This window comes from Lagopus muta, chromosome 7 (assembly GCF_023343835.1).
Source record: "Lagopus muta isolate bLagMut1 chromosome 7, bLagMut1 primary, whole genome shotgun sequence".
Classification (NCBI taxonomy): Eukaryota; Metazoa; Chordata; class Aves; order Galliformes; family Phasianidae; genus Lagopus; species Lagopus muta.
In genome coordinates this window covers 28,324,133-28,339,301 of record NC_064439.1, presented here as the reverse complement: position 1 = coordinate 28,339,301, position 15,169 = coordinate 28,324,133, and the positions used below count along the sequence as shown (strand labels likewise).

The window sequence follows — 15,169 nt, the reverse complement described above, 5'->3', positions numbered from 1 at the left end:
ATGAACCGAGTTATTTCTTCTGAGTCTGCTGTAATTCCCAAGATTCCACACCTACTCCTGTGAGTAGAAGCTATAACCAGTGACAAAACAAAAAGGGAAGATTGCCACTGGGACATCTCTTTTTCATAGAAATTCCCCTGAGTGCTTAATTGCCTCTTTTATCTTTTATTCTCATAGTATGAATTCTCATACAAAGCACTAAACAAATTCAGATTTCTATTCAGCTAAAGGATTGGACAAATTTCCCCCAGTTAACAGATCTGACATGATTATCACATTGAGTGCTGCAGTGTCTGAATTGGTGCCCTGACAAGCAGAGTTCTTGCATTTTGCCTATCTTCCAGTTAACAGGAAGCATTAGTTTGAATTTTCTATAAAAAAATGGAATTATAATTGAGCACCAAAAACAAAAGGTCACAAAGGCCTGTTTGGAAACAAAAGCTGATCTTTAGTAGCAGCAAATCTTTATGAGGAAGAAAGGAGAGAATCACAGGTAGCATCTGAAAAGGTAACCTTTTGTGCTCAAATTTCAGAGGCCTTGCTGAAAAGGTTTCTTGAATAGAAAAATATAACACAAGAAGTACACATAAATAATCACACATGTAAGTGACAACAAACATCAATAGATTAAAGCTTCCAAGTTAAAAAAGAAGGCGAGCTTTACATGAAAAGGAAGAAAAACTTCAAGCATAAACTGTGCAAAGGTTATCCAATGAAGAGGGAAAAAGTGATCCAGATAATTCCTTCTCTGTGCAAAGAGAATGAATTAAAGGTTTTTTCCCATATTTATCAAGATAAGTCAAAATTATATCAAGCATCACATACCAAAGAATGAGACCACTTTTAAAGCACGACTTGCAAAAACAACTAAACCATACCCTTTAGATAAAGTATTTTATTTCTCCCTCAAAAATAAGTTACTTTTATTTGTTAATTACATTCTTCTACACAAAGTAACCCTTGTGTCTTCCTATTAGCTTCATACCTATCTTCAGGCACCAGTAACCCAGCCATTCACTGGAAACAAAAGCCCCTACAGTTCCAGCTTTCATTGGTGGTTTCTTTTTTCATTGGGCATAAGCCAGACATAAACTGTCTAAGGGGGGAAGCAACAGACACACATAAGCTACTATTTCTTTTCAATCCTCACACAAGACACCTGATACAAGCCAAGATGAAGAGAAATCCAAGGATTCAGTGTACAAGTATGGGAACCACAAGAGTGAAAGTTGGAGGGATGGCAGAAAAGGAAGGGGGAGGGTGGAAGTGCATTAACTTAGTCTCCGGCTAAAAGATCTCTCTCATTTTTCCCAGGTTGCTGTTGTTACAGAGAGACCTGGATAGTTCAGGTCTTCTGTGTGTAAAGCACGCTGACTTTTACCTAATTTCAGGAAAAAGACTTTCCATCAAGAGAACTAACCACTGCTGGTGAGAAAACATTTCTTATTATCAACTTTAATACAGAAATGAGTTTTGTTTGATAAACACGTAGCAAGTAATATAAAACAGACAAATGATAACTGCTAAGAGATTAGTTAGCAAAACGTTTGTTCTGATGGATAGATAAAGGCAACATTTATGGTGCTGGCTGTCTTTTTTTCTTTACTCAACCAACTATCATTGCAGAACATAACATCAAAGATTTAGAATACTGAATTCTGTTCAGTTGCATCCCTCCAAAACCCTGTGGATTTTCATTATGATGATAATCAATTGTTTATGCTTCAGTTAAATAACTGTGTGACTTGAAGAGATTTGCACTTTGATTTTTTGTTAATATACCACGGAAGACAGAACTGATTCACTCATTCCATACTGATTTAGTGACATATTTGGTATGATTTCAAAGCCATAACTATTAATGCTTAAATGGAGTTTTGATATGATAGAAATGCTGTATTTTATTATTAACATTGGACAGGTAAACTAAAGCTGAGGATAGTCACTAAGCTTCACAGAGAGCTGCTATAAAAATTGATTTATCAGAAGTAAAGTAGTGGGGTATCATGATCTGATTTTGCTGACTGAAGTTAGTGGTTTGTACCAATGTGGGGGAAATTTGAATGGAATTCCTACTCTCACAAATTTCTGTTTCCAAGCTTACCTAAAAGTAGGAGTCTCTCCTTATGAAACACTGGGAACTGACATCTCTTTATTAGAATTCCATAATCTCCAAACATCATATTAATGTGCAGATTTACAAAGCCCCAAGGAGATACTTTCTAAACTCAGTTAACAACAGATAAGATGATCAAGCCTAAGGAGAAAATTATGTGAAACAAAGAATAGCTCTAGAGCTGTGATATAACATGGGGGAGAAAGAGAATGATGATGATCCAGATTGAGGAGGAAAAGGATTATAATTGATGAATTTATTATAACCCAATGACAATTCTTCAGAAATACAGAATTGCAGCAATATGGCGTACTTCATTTTTTCTGCTTTTGAAAGTGCATTTTTTTCTCCAGTTATTTGAACAGAATACTTTTCTTGTGCTGAGTTATTGAAAGTAGCCTTTGAATTTGTTCATCAGAAATTAAACAGCTAACAGTGATGTTTGTAGCGTTGAGAATTTCACTAAAGCAAAGAAAAAACCTACTGCACTTTCTATGCCTCTGCCGTAGGAAGCATGAATTCACTTTCACCAGCACTCAAGGCTGTAACTGCACACTGGATGTCACTTCTAAATTCAATGTGAAAAATTTGTCATAAATACAGGCTAATGTGCTTTAGAGGAAGATTTGAATATTTGTGTGTTAAAGTCAAAGGACTTTCTTGAGAGGTCATCCTGGTAACTCCTATAGCTCAGTCTCTCATCCGGAGAGCATTTTAATCCGGTCTGTGATTCTCTGAAAAATGAATCTCCAGAGAATCAGCAAGCTGGCTCAGTGATATCCTGGGCTGTGTGCATTGCATTTTCTAATTCAGTGCAATCTGAAAACTGGAGTTTTAATTACCTGAATATTATTGCACTGGGCAAAAATTAGATGTATTTGGCTTTGTGTTATCTTTCCTCATTTGTTAACTTTTGTTCTCTGACTTTCATCAAGAACAGAAGTTACTGAACTTCTTGGAGTGACTTTTATCAGGAAGAAAAGTAAACACCTTTAGAATACAAAAGCAGACTGGGACATGGGTGGGTTGGTTTTTTTAAGCAGGATTTGAGCTAGAAATCAATTTTTAAACGCCATAAAGAAGAGAAAAACTGTTTGAGTTGTACTGTAAGAAACACCTGGAAATCAGAACATTTGTTTGAAATTTATCTCACTATTTTAACATTCTAGTTCACAAAATTAAGCTATCAATTTTTGTTAGCAATTTAAAATAATAATTTTCTTAAGGGTTTTATTACAGCACATTTTTAGACCAAAAAACCTACTATATGGAAAATGCTGTTATGGTTTACAGTAATTAAAAATAAAAGGGCCAAAAAAAAAAAAAATAGTAGCACTGTCCTGAAATTTTCATGATCCTGTATTAAAATATTGTACTGCTTCACGAGGATGAAATGGTGGATGACCAAAAGTAGAAACTTTGTTCCCCTGATCACAGAGTAGAGAAAACTGTCTCTTGCCTCTGAAGCTTGATTGCTCTAAGCAGCACTGCATAATAAGATTATCTATTTTTACTGCTCTAAAAAAAAAAAAAAAAAAAAAAAAATGTTTGTAGCAATTACCCAAACTGTCCATAGCATAGACCATTAGAATGACAAGTTGATTTACACCGCATTAGGTAATGAATCCATACAACTAAAGATGCTGCTTTGTTTTCCAGTTTCCTTGTTGCACTGAAAAGGAACTTTTAGAGAAATAATGCTCCATTCAACATTGGCTTTGTCTCTCCTGCTAATTGCAGTCTCATCCAACCTTGCTATGGCAATCAAAAAGGAAAGAAGAGCACCTCAGACATTATCAAGAGGTATTTTACGTAGTTACCTGCTGATCTTACCATGTATGTTATTTAAAGCATGTATGTGCTTACTGAGGCATGATTCTTCAGCATTTAGTCACACACTAAGTAGTGCATCTTTTTCCTCCCTCTCATTTCATTCCATCAGTTTGTTCTTAAGAATATGGCTGAAGGATTCAGATAATCTTTCTAATTTATGTCAGTCACAGTGACCTGTTAGAATCAAATAACTCAAATTGAGTCTCTGGAACCTGGCTGCTCTTGAAGAACTCTCAGTGAAAAATATTTTTTCACACACCTCTCAGTAGACAGCTTGAGATGGTAACTTATAGCTACTGAAACACAATTTCATAACTTCAGTCTCAAATGAAATTTTTTTCTACAGATCCATTTTTATCCACAGAGTAACAGTCTCAACCATTAGGGATATTTATTTATTTACTGACTGGTCCTTAATTTCCTTTTGTTTTCCCTCTTATCAGATAGTCACACTCACACTTCCTTAGTGGTGCATAATTTTCCACCTGGATGTTAGAGGAAGACTGTATTTTAACTTTTTTATGTCTGAACAAGGAAATTGTATAGAAAAGTAGCTCTTCCCATATTCTCAGCCTTCCTTCTCTTTTCACACCTAATCACCTCAGAATATCTCCAGCTGTTTCCCTGAGCTCCCCTGCAACTTGTGCAAAGCCTACAAAGCATCCATGGCTCACCTCTGAGTTCCTCCCACATGAAGCCTTGACAAAGCCCTGCATTCACAAAAGCCCCATCTGAGGCCAGTTACTTGAGGGGTGTTTAGACAGCATTGAAACAGATCAGTTGTAGGAAGTATAGTTTTAGTGAAGTCTGAAATTATTCCATATTTTATATATATATATATATCTAAAAAATAACAGGGAAGTCAAAAGGCTTCATAAAATAGCAAAAACAAAAATAAGTGCTTTTCCATATGAAACCCATTGTATATACAATATAAAATTGTCTCATCCCTAGACAAAACAAAGAGAAGTGTCAAATCACTTTCCACAAGCGGTACCCGTGGAGAAAGTTTATATCCAGTCTGGCATCTATTGCCTGTCTTGACTAGATCAGAATTAATTTTTCCCACTCAGAACATTACCTCCAATTATAACAGATTGAGAGGGAACACTTAATCCTGCTGTATAATGAACCCAACTGACTCCTCTCTGCCATTGTCTATGTCAACAGTTGATTTCAGCCAGGGAACCCACTGGTCAAACAAGCTAGAACCCCATCAAAAATCAGACAGATGTGAAAATGAAATAAGTCTTCTGAAAGAAGGGATGGTCTATAGCATCCCAGTCAAATGCCCCACTGACAAGAAGATGGGGAGCTACTTCACAGGGGCTGGCATCTTTGGGATTTGAAGGCACGAAACCAACAAGACAATCTGCTTTTTGAGTTCAGTGGATGAGCAGTGAAGTTGAAGACTCATTAGGATTTTATTTTGATGGAGATTTTTGCCTAACAGCCTTTCTTTAACTAAATTATTTAATTAACTGAAGTACTTGCAACTCCAGAGACTGAAGTTCTTAACTCAGGAGTCAGGCTTAAAACTCTTTTAAGAACAATCACGTTAAAATTGATTTTATTTCATTTGTTGTATTAAATTTTCTCTCTCACTTTTTTGAGCCAGCTTTCTCTTTAAGCCCCCAGCATCGAAATGAAATACAGAGCAGACAACATGAAGAGAAAATATGAAGATATAAAGAATTTTGTCACCAATTTAGGGAGCACTAAGTATTCAGAAAGAGTTCTATTGAGTGTATCAAAGGACTTGCACTGGGTAGTCAGTCAGCTGAGGTATTTTGATTGTTTTTGCTTGTTTGTTTTGCTGGTTTATTTTTTAATATTCTGATACATTTATTAGCAGATGTAGGATTAATATATCTACAATGCTTGGTAAGCTTTGAACAAAAATCTATTTGTGTACAGCTACTGACCAAGGTAAAAAACGTAGTTTCTTATGAATTACTTATCTAGCCAAGTATTAATCATTTTATTATATTTGTAGGCTGGGGAGATGAAATAACATGGGTACAAACTTACGAAGAAGGGCTTTATCAAGCAAAAAAAAGGTAAGAGATTAAAAAATAGTTTTGAAAGACACTTTTATTAATTATATTGTCACCCCTCAATATACTGTAATGAAATAAAAAAAAAAAAAAACAACAAAACACCATCACAGCAGAACCACTCTACCATTCTTGTAGACTTTTACTTTAGAAAAGCTATCTAGACACAGGAACTCCACTTCTCTATTTCTTTCTCTAGCTTCCCTTTTTTCTTGCACAGAAATGCCTATCATCCCTCACAGAATGCCTGTTAGGTTTCAATGAGATTTAACAGGAAATGAAATGCAATTTGTCTTTTCCAACCTACTAGCAAAATCACTTATTTTCATTCTTTTCAAATAAACTAACTACATGTTTTATTATTATTAATAAAGTAACAAGCCACTGATGGTCATTCATCATTTGGAAGACTGTCAATACTGCCAAGGTAATTTTGATTTTTTCAGTGTTAAATTTTTGTAAACATCTTTTTAAGAAAACACAACTATTTATATATTTGTTGGATTTACTCAAAATTCCTTAAGTGCATGAAACTGTAGTTGAAAAGCTAAGGATTTGTTATTTACAAAAAAGTCATTGTGAATCTACTCAAAAAATGAACATGAAAAACATTTAGTGCTACTGTCCTGCTATCTCTGATTAAACACCTGTCAGTTTAAAGACACATATTTGCTACTGACTCATCGAACATATTTAACAATGCTTGGCTTTCCTGAAATGGTAACTTGAGAAGGAGATAAGGACAAGACAACTGAAACTGAATTTTCTGAGAATAATGCACTTTTGTCAAACTGAGACATTATCTGCTGAAACTACAGGCTTCGTAAATGACAGAAAAGAGCTTCCATTTTCATAGCTAGAAGGTTGCACTGACACACAGATCAAAAACCATAACGCCATGACAGATCCCAAAAGTGTCTCCTAGGAATGTAAATGAGCAGAGGCAGGAATGATGGGACCAGTCTTCGGTGCCTAAACACTGAAGGAAAGGCAACATCTACAATGGACTTAAAAATATTCCTGTCTTTTCTAGCACTGAAGAAAGCTTTTGCTGAAAATGAAGAGATACAAGAAATGGCCCAAGATAGTTTCATTATGCTGAATCTCATGGTAAGAAGGGTTTGGGGAGGTTTGTCTGGTAGCTCTTTTTGGTCTTTGTTTTCTTGTCTTACTTTTTCATATTTTAGCTAAGTATATCTGGCATTTCAGTTAAACATATTTACGTAGATGGCTCTTAAAGTAATGCCTCCCATTTATTTCCATGGAAGTTACAACAATACAAAAGGTACAATTACACTGTTTGATAAAGCAAATTCTCAGCTAAAAACAACTATTTCTCAACGTAGTCACCACCATTAGCTATGCATTTTCACCAGCAATAAACAAGAGCCTGCATGCCACAGCCATAAAAATCTGCATGGCTATCCAGACCATTGCTTGTCTTTCATACTTTTGTTGCCACTGCTGAAACACACCACCTGATGCCTCACTGTGCTCACATCCACTGTTTTTGTCCATAACAGTTCAGCAAGTGTTAATGAATGTCAAGAGGTGTAATTTTTTCTGCATGGAACACACCTTTGCCTCTCATGCACTTCTCAACAGATGCCGTTCTGTCTGACTGTCTCTACTGCCATCTGTTGCAACAAAATGTAATGGAACACTGGTGCGAAGGTTTAGCTTCTACTGCCACATCACCAGCATCCATCTTTGATGTCATGGACCAACACAATAAAATAGGAAGCATTACTTTCAGAGCAGCCCTCATATATGCATTTATGTGTGTATGTATCCCGTCTGTATTTTTGCCCTCTGGTATAAGACTGTTCACAAGTGATGCTACTTCAGCTAAATTTATAGGAATATTTTAATAATTAGCTTTAATTTCTCTGCCAGCATGAAACCACAGATAAAAACCTGTCACCTGATGGACAATATGTGCCTCGAATCATGTTCATAGGTATGTACAGTACTTATCAATCTTCTGAAGATGTGATCTCTGAATCTATGCCAGTGTCATTCTCCAGAAACATCAAGACAAATTATTTTGCAAAAAGAAAATAGCTCAGAATTTGTCTTTACCATGGCAATAGTATGGAATTTGGCACACCTCAGTTCAGTTCCCATTCTCTCACAGGCTTCAGCCCCTGTAAACTTCCTCAGGTTATAGGTATGTTCTGGAGGGTACCTCATTTGCATTTGGGAGCAAGGTGCTTAAATATCTGTTAGCATCTGGGCATCTGTCAGCCCCTGTTAGCTCTCTGTGCTTTTGCAAGTGCAGTTAGGAACAAAGCTTAGACAGAGCTGTCAAATATCAGACTGAATGTACACATCTACAGTGCAGACCTTACCACAGAGCAAGTCAACAGTCAACAGAATCTAAGCAATGATCTACTGCATTGTAAAGTTGACTTCTGAAATATATCAAGTAAATCATGCCCCACAGTTCATGTTCCCTTTCACTGACTGTACAGGCATCAGAGCAAGGTAGTAAAAGAAGACAGGTGATTAGTTAACAGAAAGCCCAGCAGGGGAACTAGTTCAGTATTTACAACCATTTTCTCCTGTAATGGAAACAATAAGAATCACAAGACCTTAGTCCTGGTCTCTAGGTAACATGATAATGTTACATTAATTATGCATGACCCTCGTTATTTGTGCATCCAGTCAGACTGCCTCTCCCAGAGTAACCCCAGGACTTGTAAAACAGGATGGTTTTCTTCAAGTATGGACAAAACATACGTGTAACCAATCTCTTAAAAATAGCCGTGTAATATAAAACTGAGCATTAGCTTTTGTTTAAGATTTCTCCACATAAAAAACATTTGGTTGGAACAGAGCATAACAGCCTCGCACTTTGTGGCTGGCAAAATCAGAACTTCTCAAAAACAGGGCTGTGCTATGGGCATCGCCCTCCGCTGTTGTGGAAAGCAGCGATTAACACAGTTTCTTTTTCAGACCCGTCTCTCACGGTGAGAGCTGATATCACAGGAAGATACTCCAATCGGCTGTACACTTATGAACCACAAGACATACCGTTCTGTAAGTGCCTATTTTGTTGTGTTACTCTGCATTTTGTACTGTAAGCAGCCCGATGCACACCATGCCAATCGTCTGTGTTTGAGAATCAGTTAAGATCTCGAAGTAATGAATAAAGAATGTTTGCGAGCACTTAACAATAATTTACAGTGTCTAACCTGTTCTAGCAAACACTTAAGCACATCTATTGTCCCAATGGATTTATTGGGTCTACTCAGGTGATATGAGTTGAAAGATCACGGATGAGAAATTTCAGGACCAAAACCTGAGCTGTTTGCTGGTGAATGGTGAGAGTCACTGTGCTCAAAGGTATCCAACTACGCAATGTTAATAGGCAGAGGTGGGAGGGGACTGGGAAAAAAAAAAAAGCTTGTTACCCGTATTTCAAAAAGGAATGTGATTTTTCAGGTTGAACTGGTACTCTGTACCATCTATCTGAAACCCATGCAGTATCTCACATCAAATATGCATGTCACATCTGATTATCACGATTGCTGAAGCAAAAGGGATTCGACAATACTCAACTCCTTAAGTTAAACGTTTTGATTTTCACAACACTTTTTGCCTTCAGCTTCAGTATCGATGCTGGAATATTTACTATAGGAACCACTAAAATACATAATCCTGCATTAATTTCAATGTGAAGAATGTACTAATCAAAATGCATTGAGTATATTTTACAGTTACTTATTTTTCTTTCAGTAATAGAGAACATGAAGAAAGCACTACGCCTCATTCAGACAGAATTGTAAGCAACAGTGAAATGTTCATAGCCTCTAGAAGGTGAAGCTGCGCCAAGAATTCCAACATTTTAAAGCATTTATTTAGCTTCTTTCTCTGCTATCTCTTTGAACTCTTACCAACCAGGTAAACCAGATTTCATGAGAAAGTATGATTTGAAGAGGGAATAAAGGAGGCTACTATTACAATTTGGGAAACAAAGAAATCTATCAAACACTTTGAAGTGGAGTTAGCTACCTGAATAACTGAAAGTGATGGTTTAAGGTGCAAGCAACTTTGAGCTGTACATTATCAATTGAACAGTAGCTTTATTGTCAGCTACAGCTTCCAATCAAGAGCTATAGCCAATACTTGATGTCTATTTACAATACAATGATGTAAGTTATTAGCTACATCTCACCTCCAATTTTTTATTTCATGTAGCTTGTAAATCTTTAGTAGGACACAATTTTATGTGCTTATTTCTCATTAAAGGAATATTGCTGGCAAATCAGACAGAAGGCTCTTGCTGTAGATTTTGGAATAACTAATAGGGAAAAAGAACTCAGATCTAGGGTTTGCTTTCTTCTGTATCACTCTTTAGTTATTATCTGATTTATCTATTATTTGATAGCTGAAAACAGAACATATTTCTTGCTGAACATGGGGTTTCTGTGAGGTGATAGTCATCAAATAGCAACTACAGGTTTTGCCATGATAAAAATGCAGTGACGCAAGAGAGATGGAAGGAGATAATTCTGGAACTCCACACCTGAGGCTAGTCATGCTTGTAAAGTCTGGTACGGGAAAAATTAGTAGGCTTTTCCTAGCCCTTTTCTTTTAAATGGCACTTTCAAAAGGTCCTTCCCTCCGTAGCTCCCAATACAAACATCATAGTGGAAGCATGGTGAGGGAATCTGCATATACAAACTCTTTTACACAAAGTCTCCCAAGATCACCATATGGAAGAGTAGACATCTATTTTATGTAACAAGATTGAGTCAGCAGAAATATTTTCCTATGCCTATGATATGCTCCTTCACTACAGCAAAGTCGTAAGTCATCCATCTGGAGAAAGAGCAACAATGTGATGTTCTGTGTGAGGCACAAGTGTCACTTATCTCTGTTACCTGCCATTTCCTCTTATGTCACCTAAACGCATGTATGAAATATGAAGGATAATCCTCTGCAGGACAACTATAGTAACTTACAATACTGAGTATTAATGTGTCATAAAAGAAATATATTGCACCTGTTTTCATAGCTATGTGAAATTTGGATGTATACTCCAACAGAGGGTGATAAATGACCTGTGGAACAAATAATAAAAGAAAAAATATATATTTGTCTTAGCAGTATATTTTCTTGATAATCAAGGGAAAATGCTGGAAACAAAATTAAACTAGTAATTACATCCCCTCTGCGTTTATCTCATTTATGTTCATATCTATTCCAGATTTGACAACATTTCCCAGACTTGTGGACACTCCCTATCTTAAGCATGTCAGAGATGTTCAGGAGAAAAGGATGGAGCAAGCTGCCAGAGATGACACAGGATAGCTGTGGCAGCATTCGCAAAATAGGGTCAAGAGAAGATTTACTCTGGAGAGAAGCACAGGACAGAACAACTTCTGAAACACTGAAGTATGGTAGATTCAGAATATAAACAAAAAGTAGGCGGAAAGTTCTTATTCTTTTGCAGATTTTTCCTCTCTTTGCTTTCAAAATTATTGGATGAGGTCATGAAAAACACTGACTTGAAACAACTCCTGTTCTAACTTGGGTAGGAAATAAAATGTGAGCTATTTATTCTATAAGGCAATGCCTCCTTCACCTATTTAAGGTCCAGAATATGAAGGTTCCAGGCTCTAGGTGGATATTTAAGGGAAGGCTGCATTTGTGCTCCATTAGCTTTCCAGTGTAGGAAGGGAAACATCACATATAAAAAAGCAAAAGAATACGAATATGCTGAGGGCTCCTTTGGGATTGTACAGTGGATGAGCATTTTAACTCATTTCCCATTTGAAGAAGAAACAAATGCACATATCTGTGGCCTGAATTTGAGCTGATTGCTGGCCACTGATTGGACTCAAATTACATTACTATACTAAGGAGAGGGAAGACACAGCATACACAGGCACACAACACAGTAACTCAGCAGTCACGATTCAGTGGGACCATTTAGTTGAAATCATAACTGAGCTGCTTTTAGAGAATTCTTCATCACAGGCTTAAATGAAAATGGGATTTCTCTCCTTTCACTTCTCAGATCCCTATAGGTATCAGGCTGAAATCTGTTCTCAGTTGTAGCCTCAAGAAATGGGACTAAATCCTTGTGATATTTAAAGATTCAGATCCAGTCCTTTTGGTGGAGCTAGATATTCAGGTAGAAAACACTGTGGATGTTGTACAATACTTTCTCTGTTTACAGCTTAGCTTAACATTCATCCTCAATTTGACAGTTGCTACTATATCTCTGCCCTCTCATCTTTGCTAGGTAATATTTCTCCTGATGGAACATAAACACAGACCTCAGATTAAATTCTTTCTGGTCAGGAACAAGATAATATATTTGTAGCCTGTGCAACAGCAGACCCAACGTTATTCTTTCCTCCTTTTTTCTTCTCAAGTGAGTGGCATGAGATGCTATTCCCTTCTCTGTTGGCATGCAACAACAGTCACAATAATAGTGGGCAGATCTTTATTCACATGCTTTGCTTACATCTCTTCATATTCATTGGAAAAATGTTCCTTTTGTTTCTTGGTCAACTGGATCTACAACAACCAGCTTTATTTAACTACTGCTGTTCAGCTTAGAGCTAAAGAAGGAGAGGAAAAGACAGGAAACTTCTGTGTGAGAGCAGCAGTTATTTTTACAAAGAATCATTCAGTTATTATATGAGGATCTAATGCTGTGAAAGCCTACCTGTGTAGATTACGTACTCTACAGAATTCAGATCTTGTATTCTACACCTATGGATCCCAGTAGTAACATACATACATTATGGAAGCAAATGTTTTATGTAAAATTCTTCTGGCTTCTCCCTTTACTACGACCACAATACATTCTGGAAAACAAACTCTATTGCCACCTGCTCACATATTCATACCTATTTCACTGTTGGGAGTTATCTGTTGTAATCAGACAAAGCGTAGTCAAACAAACGTGGACTTAACGTCAGAGAGGTGAGGCACAAGAATCTGGAAGCCTACAGAACAGGATCCTCCCTCTATGTATCCGTCTCAAAGCAGAAAGGCGTGGGCTTTTCTAGGCAGATGGCTGATGTATTGGTCTGCAGAGCTAAAACATTTCCCAGTGTGCAAATATTTGCAGTGGACCAGAACAAAAGAAAAGCCACCATACCTTTATGTACCATGGAGACGACAGACTGTAGGACACCTCAGCACTTAAACAGCAAAAGAAATGTGATCTTGCAAAATAAAGACAGTGTACTTTGGACTGTTTCATGTATTATACGTGTTCTTGCCAAAGTCTGACACAGAGAAATTTCCAAATGCTGAGGTGTCTTCCACACATTCAGCCAAGTCATTGCTGTGCTTCCATTTCTTTTTTCCCTTGCTTTCTATAGTGCCATAGCATGAGTGAAAAGGAGACAAAATCTCCACGGAAATTCCTAAGTCCACTAACACAAATGAGACACGGAGGAATATTTGTTGTTCCATGACTAAATCTCAGAATTAACAATTTAAATATTCGTACCTTTTCCTTGCTGTTCAGGGTGCTCATCACTTCCCATCTCAGATTCTTCTGTTCAAACACTCATATCAAGAACTGCATTTCCAAATTTCCATGTAATTCCAATTCCAATTATTCTTAAATAGTTGTTCATCAAATCAACTCTTGTCTATAAATGACCAGTAGGAAAGAGAGAAGATGTCATATGTAACAATTTTTTCAAGAATATAATGCTCAAGACAGCTTTCCTCCATATTTTGTTTTTCTGTGCTTAGACTTGGTTTTTGCTTCAGGAAAGAGACTAAAAATACTTTTAAAAGATCAATCATATCTTCTGATAATTTTCCATGCATACTGAGGGTCACTCATTACTGCTTTGCATGCCCTGTCTGCCAGAGCTGTGATTTTCACACAGTTCTAAAATATTTCTACAAGCAAATCATGGAACCGGTATCCACCACTTCATTTGGAATACAATTCCACATACAGTATACCTCATCACTATCAAATATTCTCACACATACATGCTCCTGAGGAGTAACTTTAACCAAATTGGAATAACCATTCCATTATGGCCTAAGTGACTTTAGTTCTCATTAATTCATATAGTCTTGTCCTTAATGAGAAGTGACAAAAATGCATACATCACATGAATAACCTCTTACAGACTTCGATGACTTCACAGAATCAGCCCAGCAGTTTCACTAGATCTGGAAACCTGATCTTTACTTCATTGGAAGAATGCCCTTTCTTATTTACTAACTAAACAAATTAATACATAGAAAACCTCATTCCAATGAAAACATATGTCAGGCTGTTTAGCTGTCTTCATCTAAAGATATGGGATATGGAAGAATTCCTCTAAACAGAAGGAAAGCTTTAGAGACTGTTTTGTTGTTTCTTATTTTGAAGAGTCAAGAAACAACATTGTTGATGTCTAGTGAAGATTTTGAATAAGTAGTTTTCATGATATATTTCCAGAATGCTACAGTGCAAATAAGCACCCCAGGTACTTACATGGTATCCACTACATTAACATTAGCATTGCTCTCACGGATTCCTCAAGGCTGCCTTTCCTGACCAAATGTGTTGACTGCATAGGAGGTAAGCTGAACTTGTACCACCCCAAGTACAGCTACAGGGCATCCCTGAAGGACAAAGGACTAGACAGCTTAAACATTAGGCATGGCTGTTATCCACAGACTGGTATGCCTTAAGGTTCCCAGTGGTAAGTGAGTAGCATTCAAGAGACCTACGGAACTTTTAGTTATTTACCCTGAAAAGAGTTCCAAGAGCCAAGGATGTTTAGTTATCCAAGCTTTTGTATACAAGGAACTAAAACATAGGCAGGTTAAGATCACACAAAGGGCATGTAGCAGGGCAAAGAACTGAAGGTGCATTTATCACAGAATCACAGAATCACAGAATTGTAGGGGTTGGAAGGGACCTCCAGAGATCATCGACTCCAACCCCCCTGCCAAAGCAGGTTCCCTACACCAGGTAGCACAGGTAGGTATCCAGGCAGGTCTTGAACGTCTCCAGAGAAGGAGACTCCACCACCTCCCTGGGCAGCCTGTTCCAGTGCTCCGTCACCCTCACTGTAAAGAAGTTCTTGCGCATGTTTGTGCGGAACTTCCTATGCTCCAGTTTCTGGCCGTTTCCCCTTGTCCTGTCTCCACTCACCACTGAAAAGAGTCCAGCCTCGCC

The 15,169-nt window shown here is 37.2% G+C and overlaps 1 protein-coding gene across 1 annotated transcript; it reads left to right on the top strand.

The window, feature by feature from the left end:
- Positions 1-3,813: 3,813 nt before the first annotated feature.
- AGR3 (anterior gradient 3, protein disulphide isomerase family member) lies at positions 3,814-11,074 on the top strand. Its single transcript, XM_048951700.1, has 7 exons — positions 3,814-3,919; positions 5,946-6,009; positions 6,381-6,433; positions 7,040-7,116; positions 7,903-7,966; positions 8,965-9,048; positions 9,748-11,074. The coding sequence occupies exons 1-7, from the start codon at positions 3,814-3,816 to the stop codon at positions 9,795-9,797; spliced, it is 498 nt and encodes a 165-aa protein (XP_048807657.1). The 3' UTR covers positions 9,798-11,074.
- Positions 11,075-15,169: the final 4,095 nt, after the last annotated feature.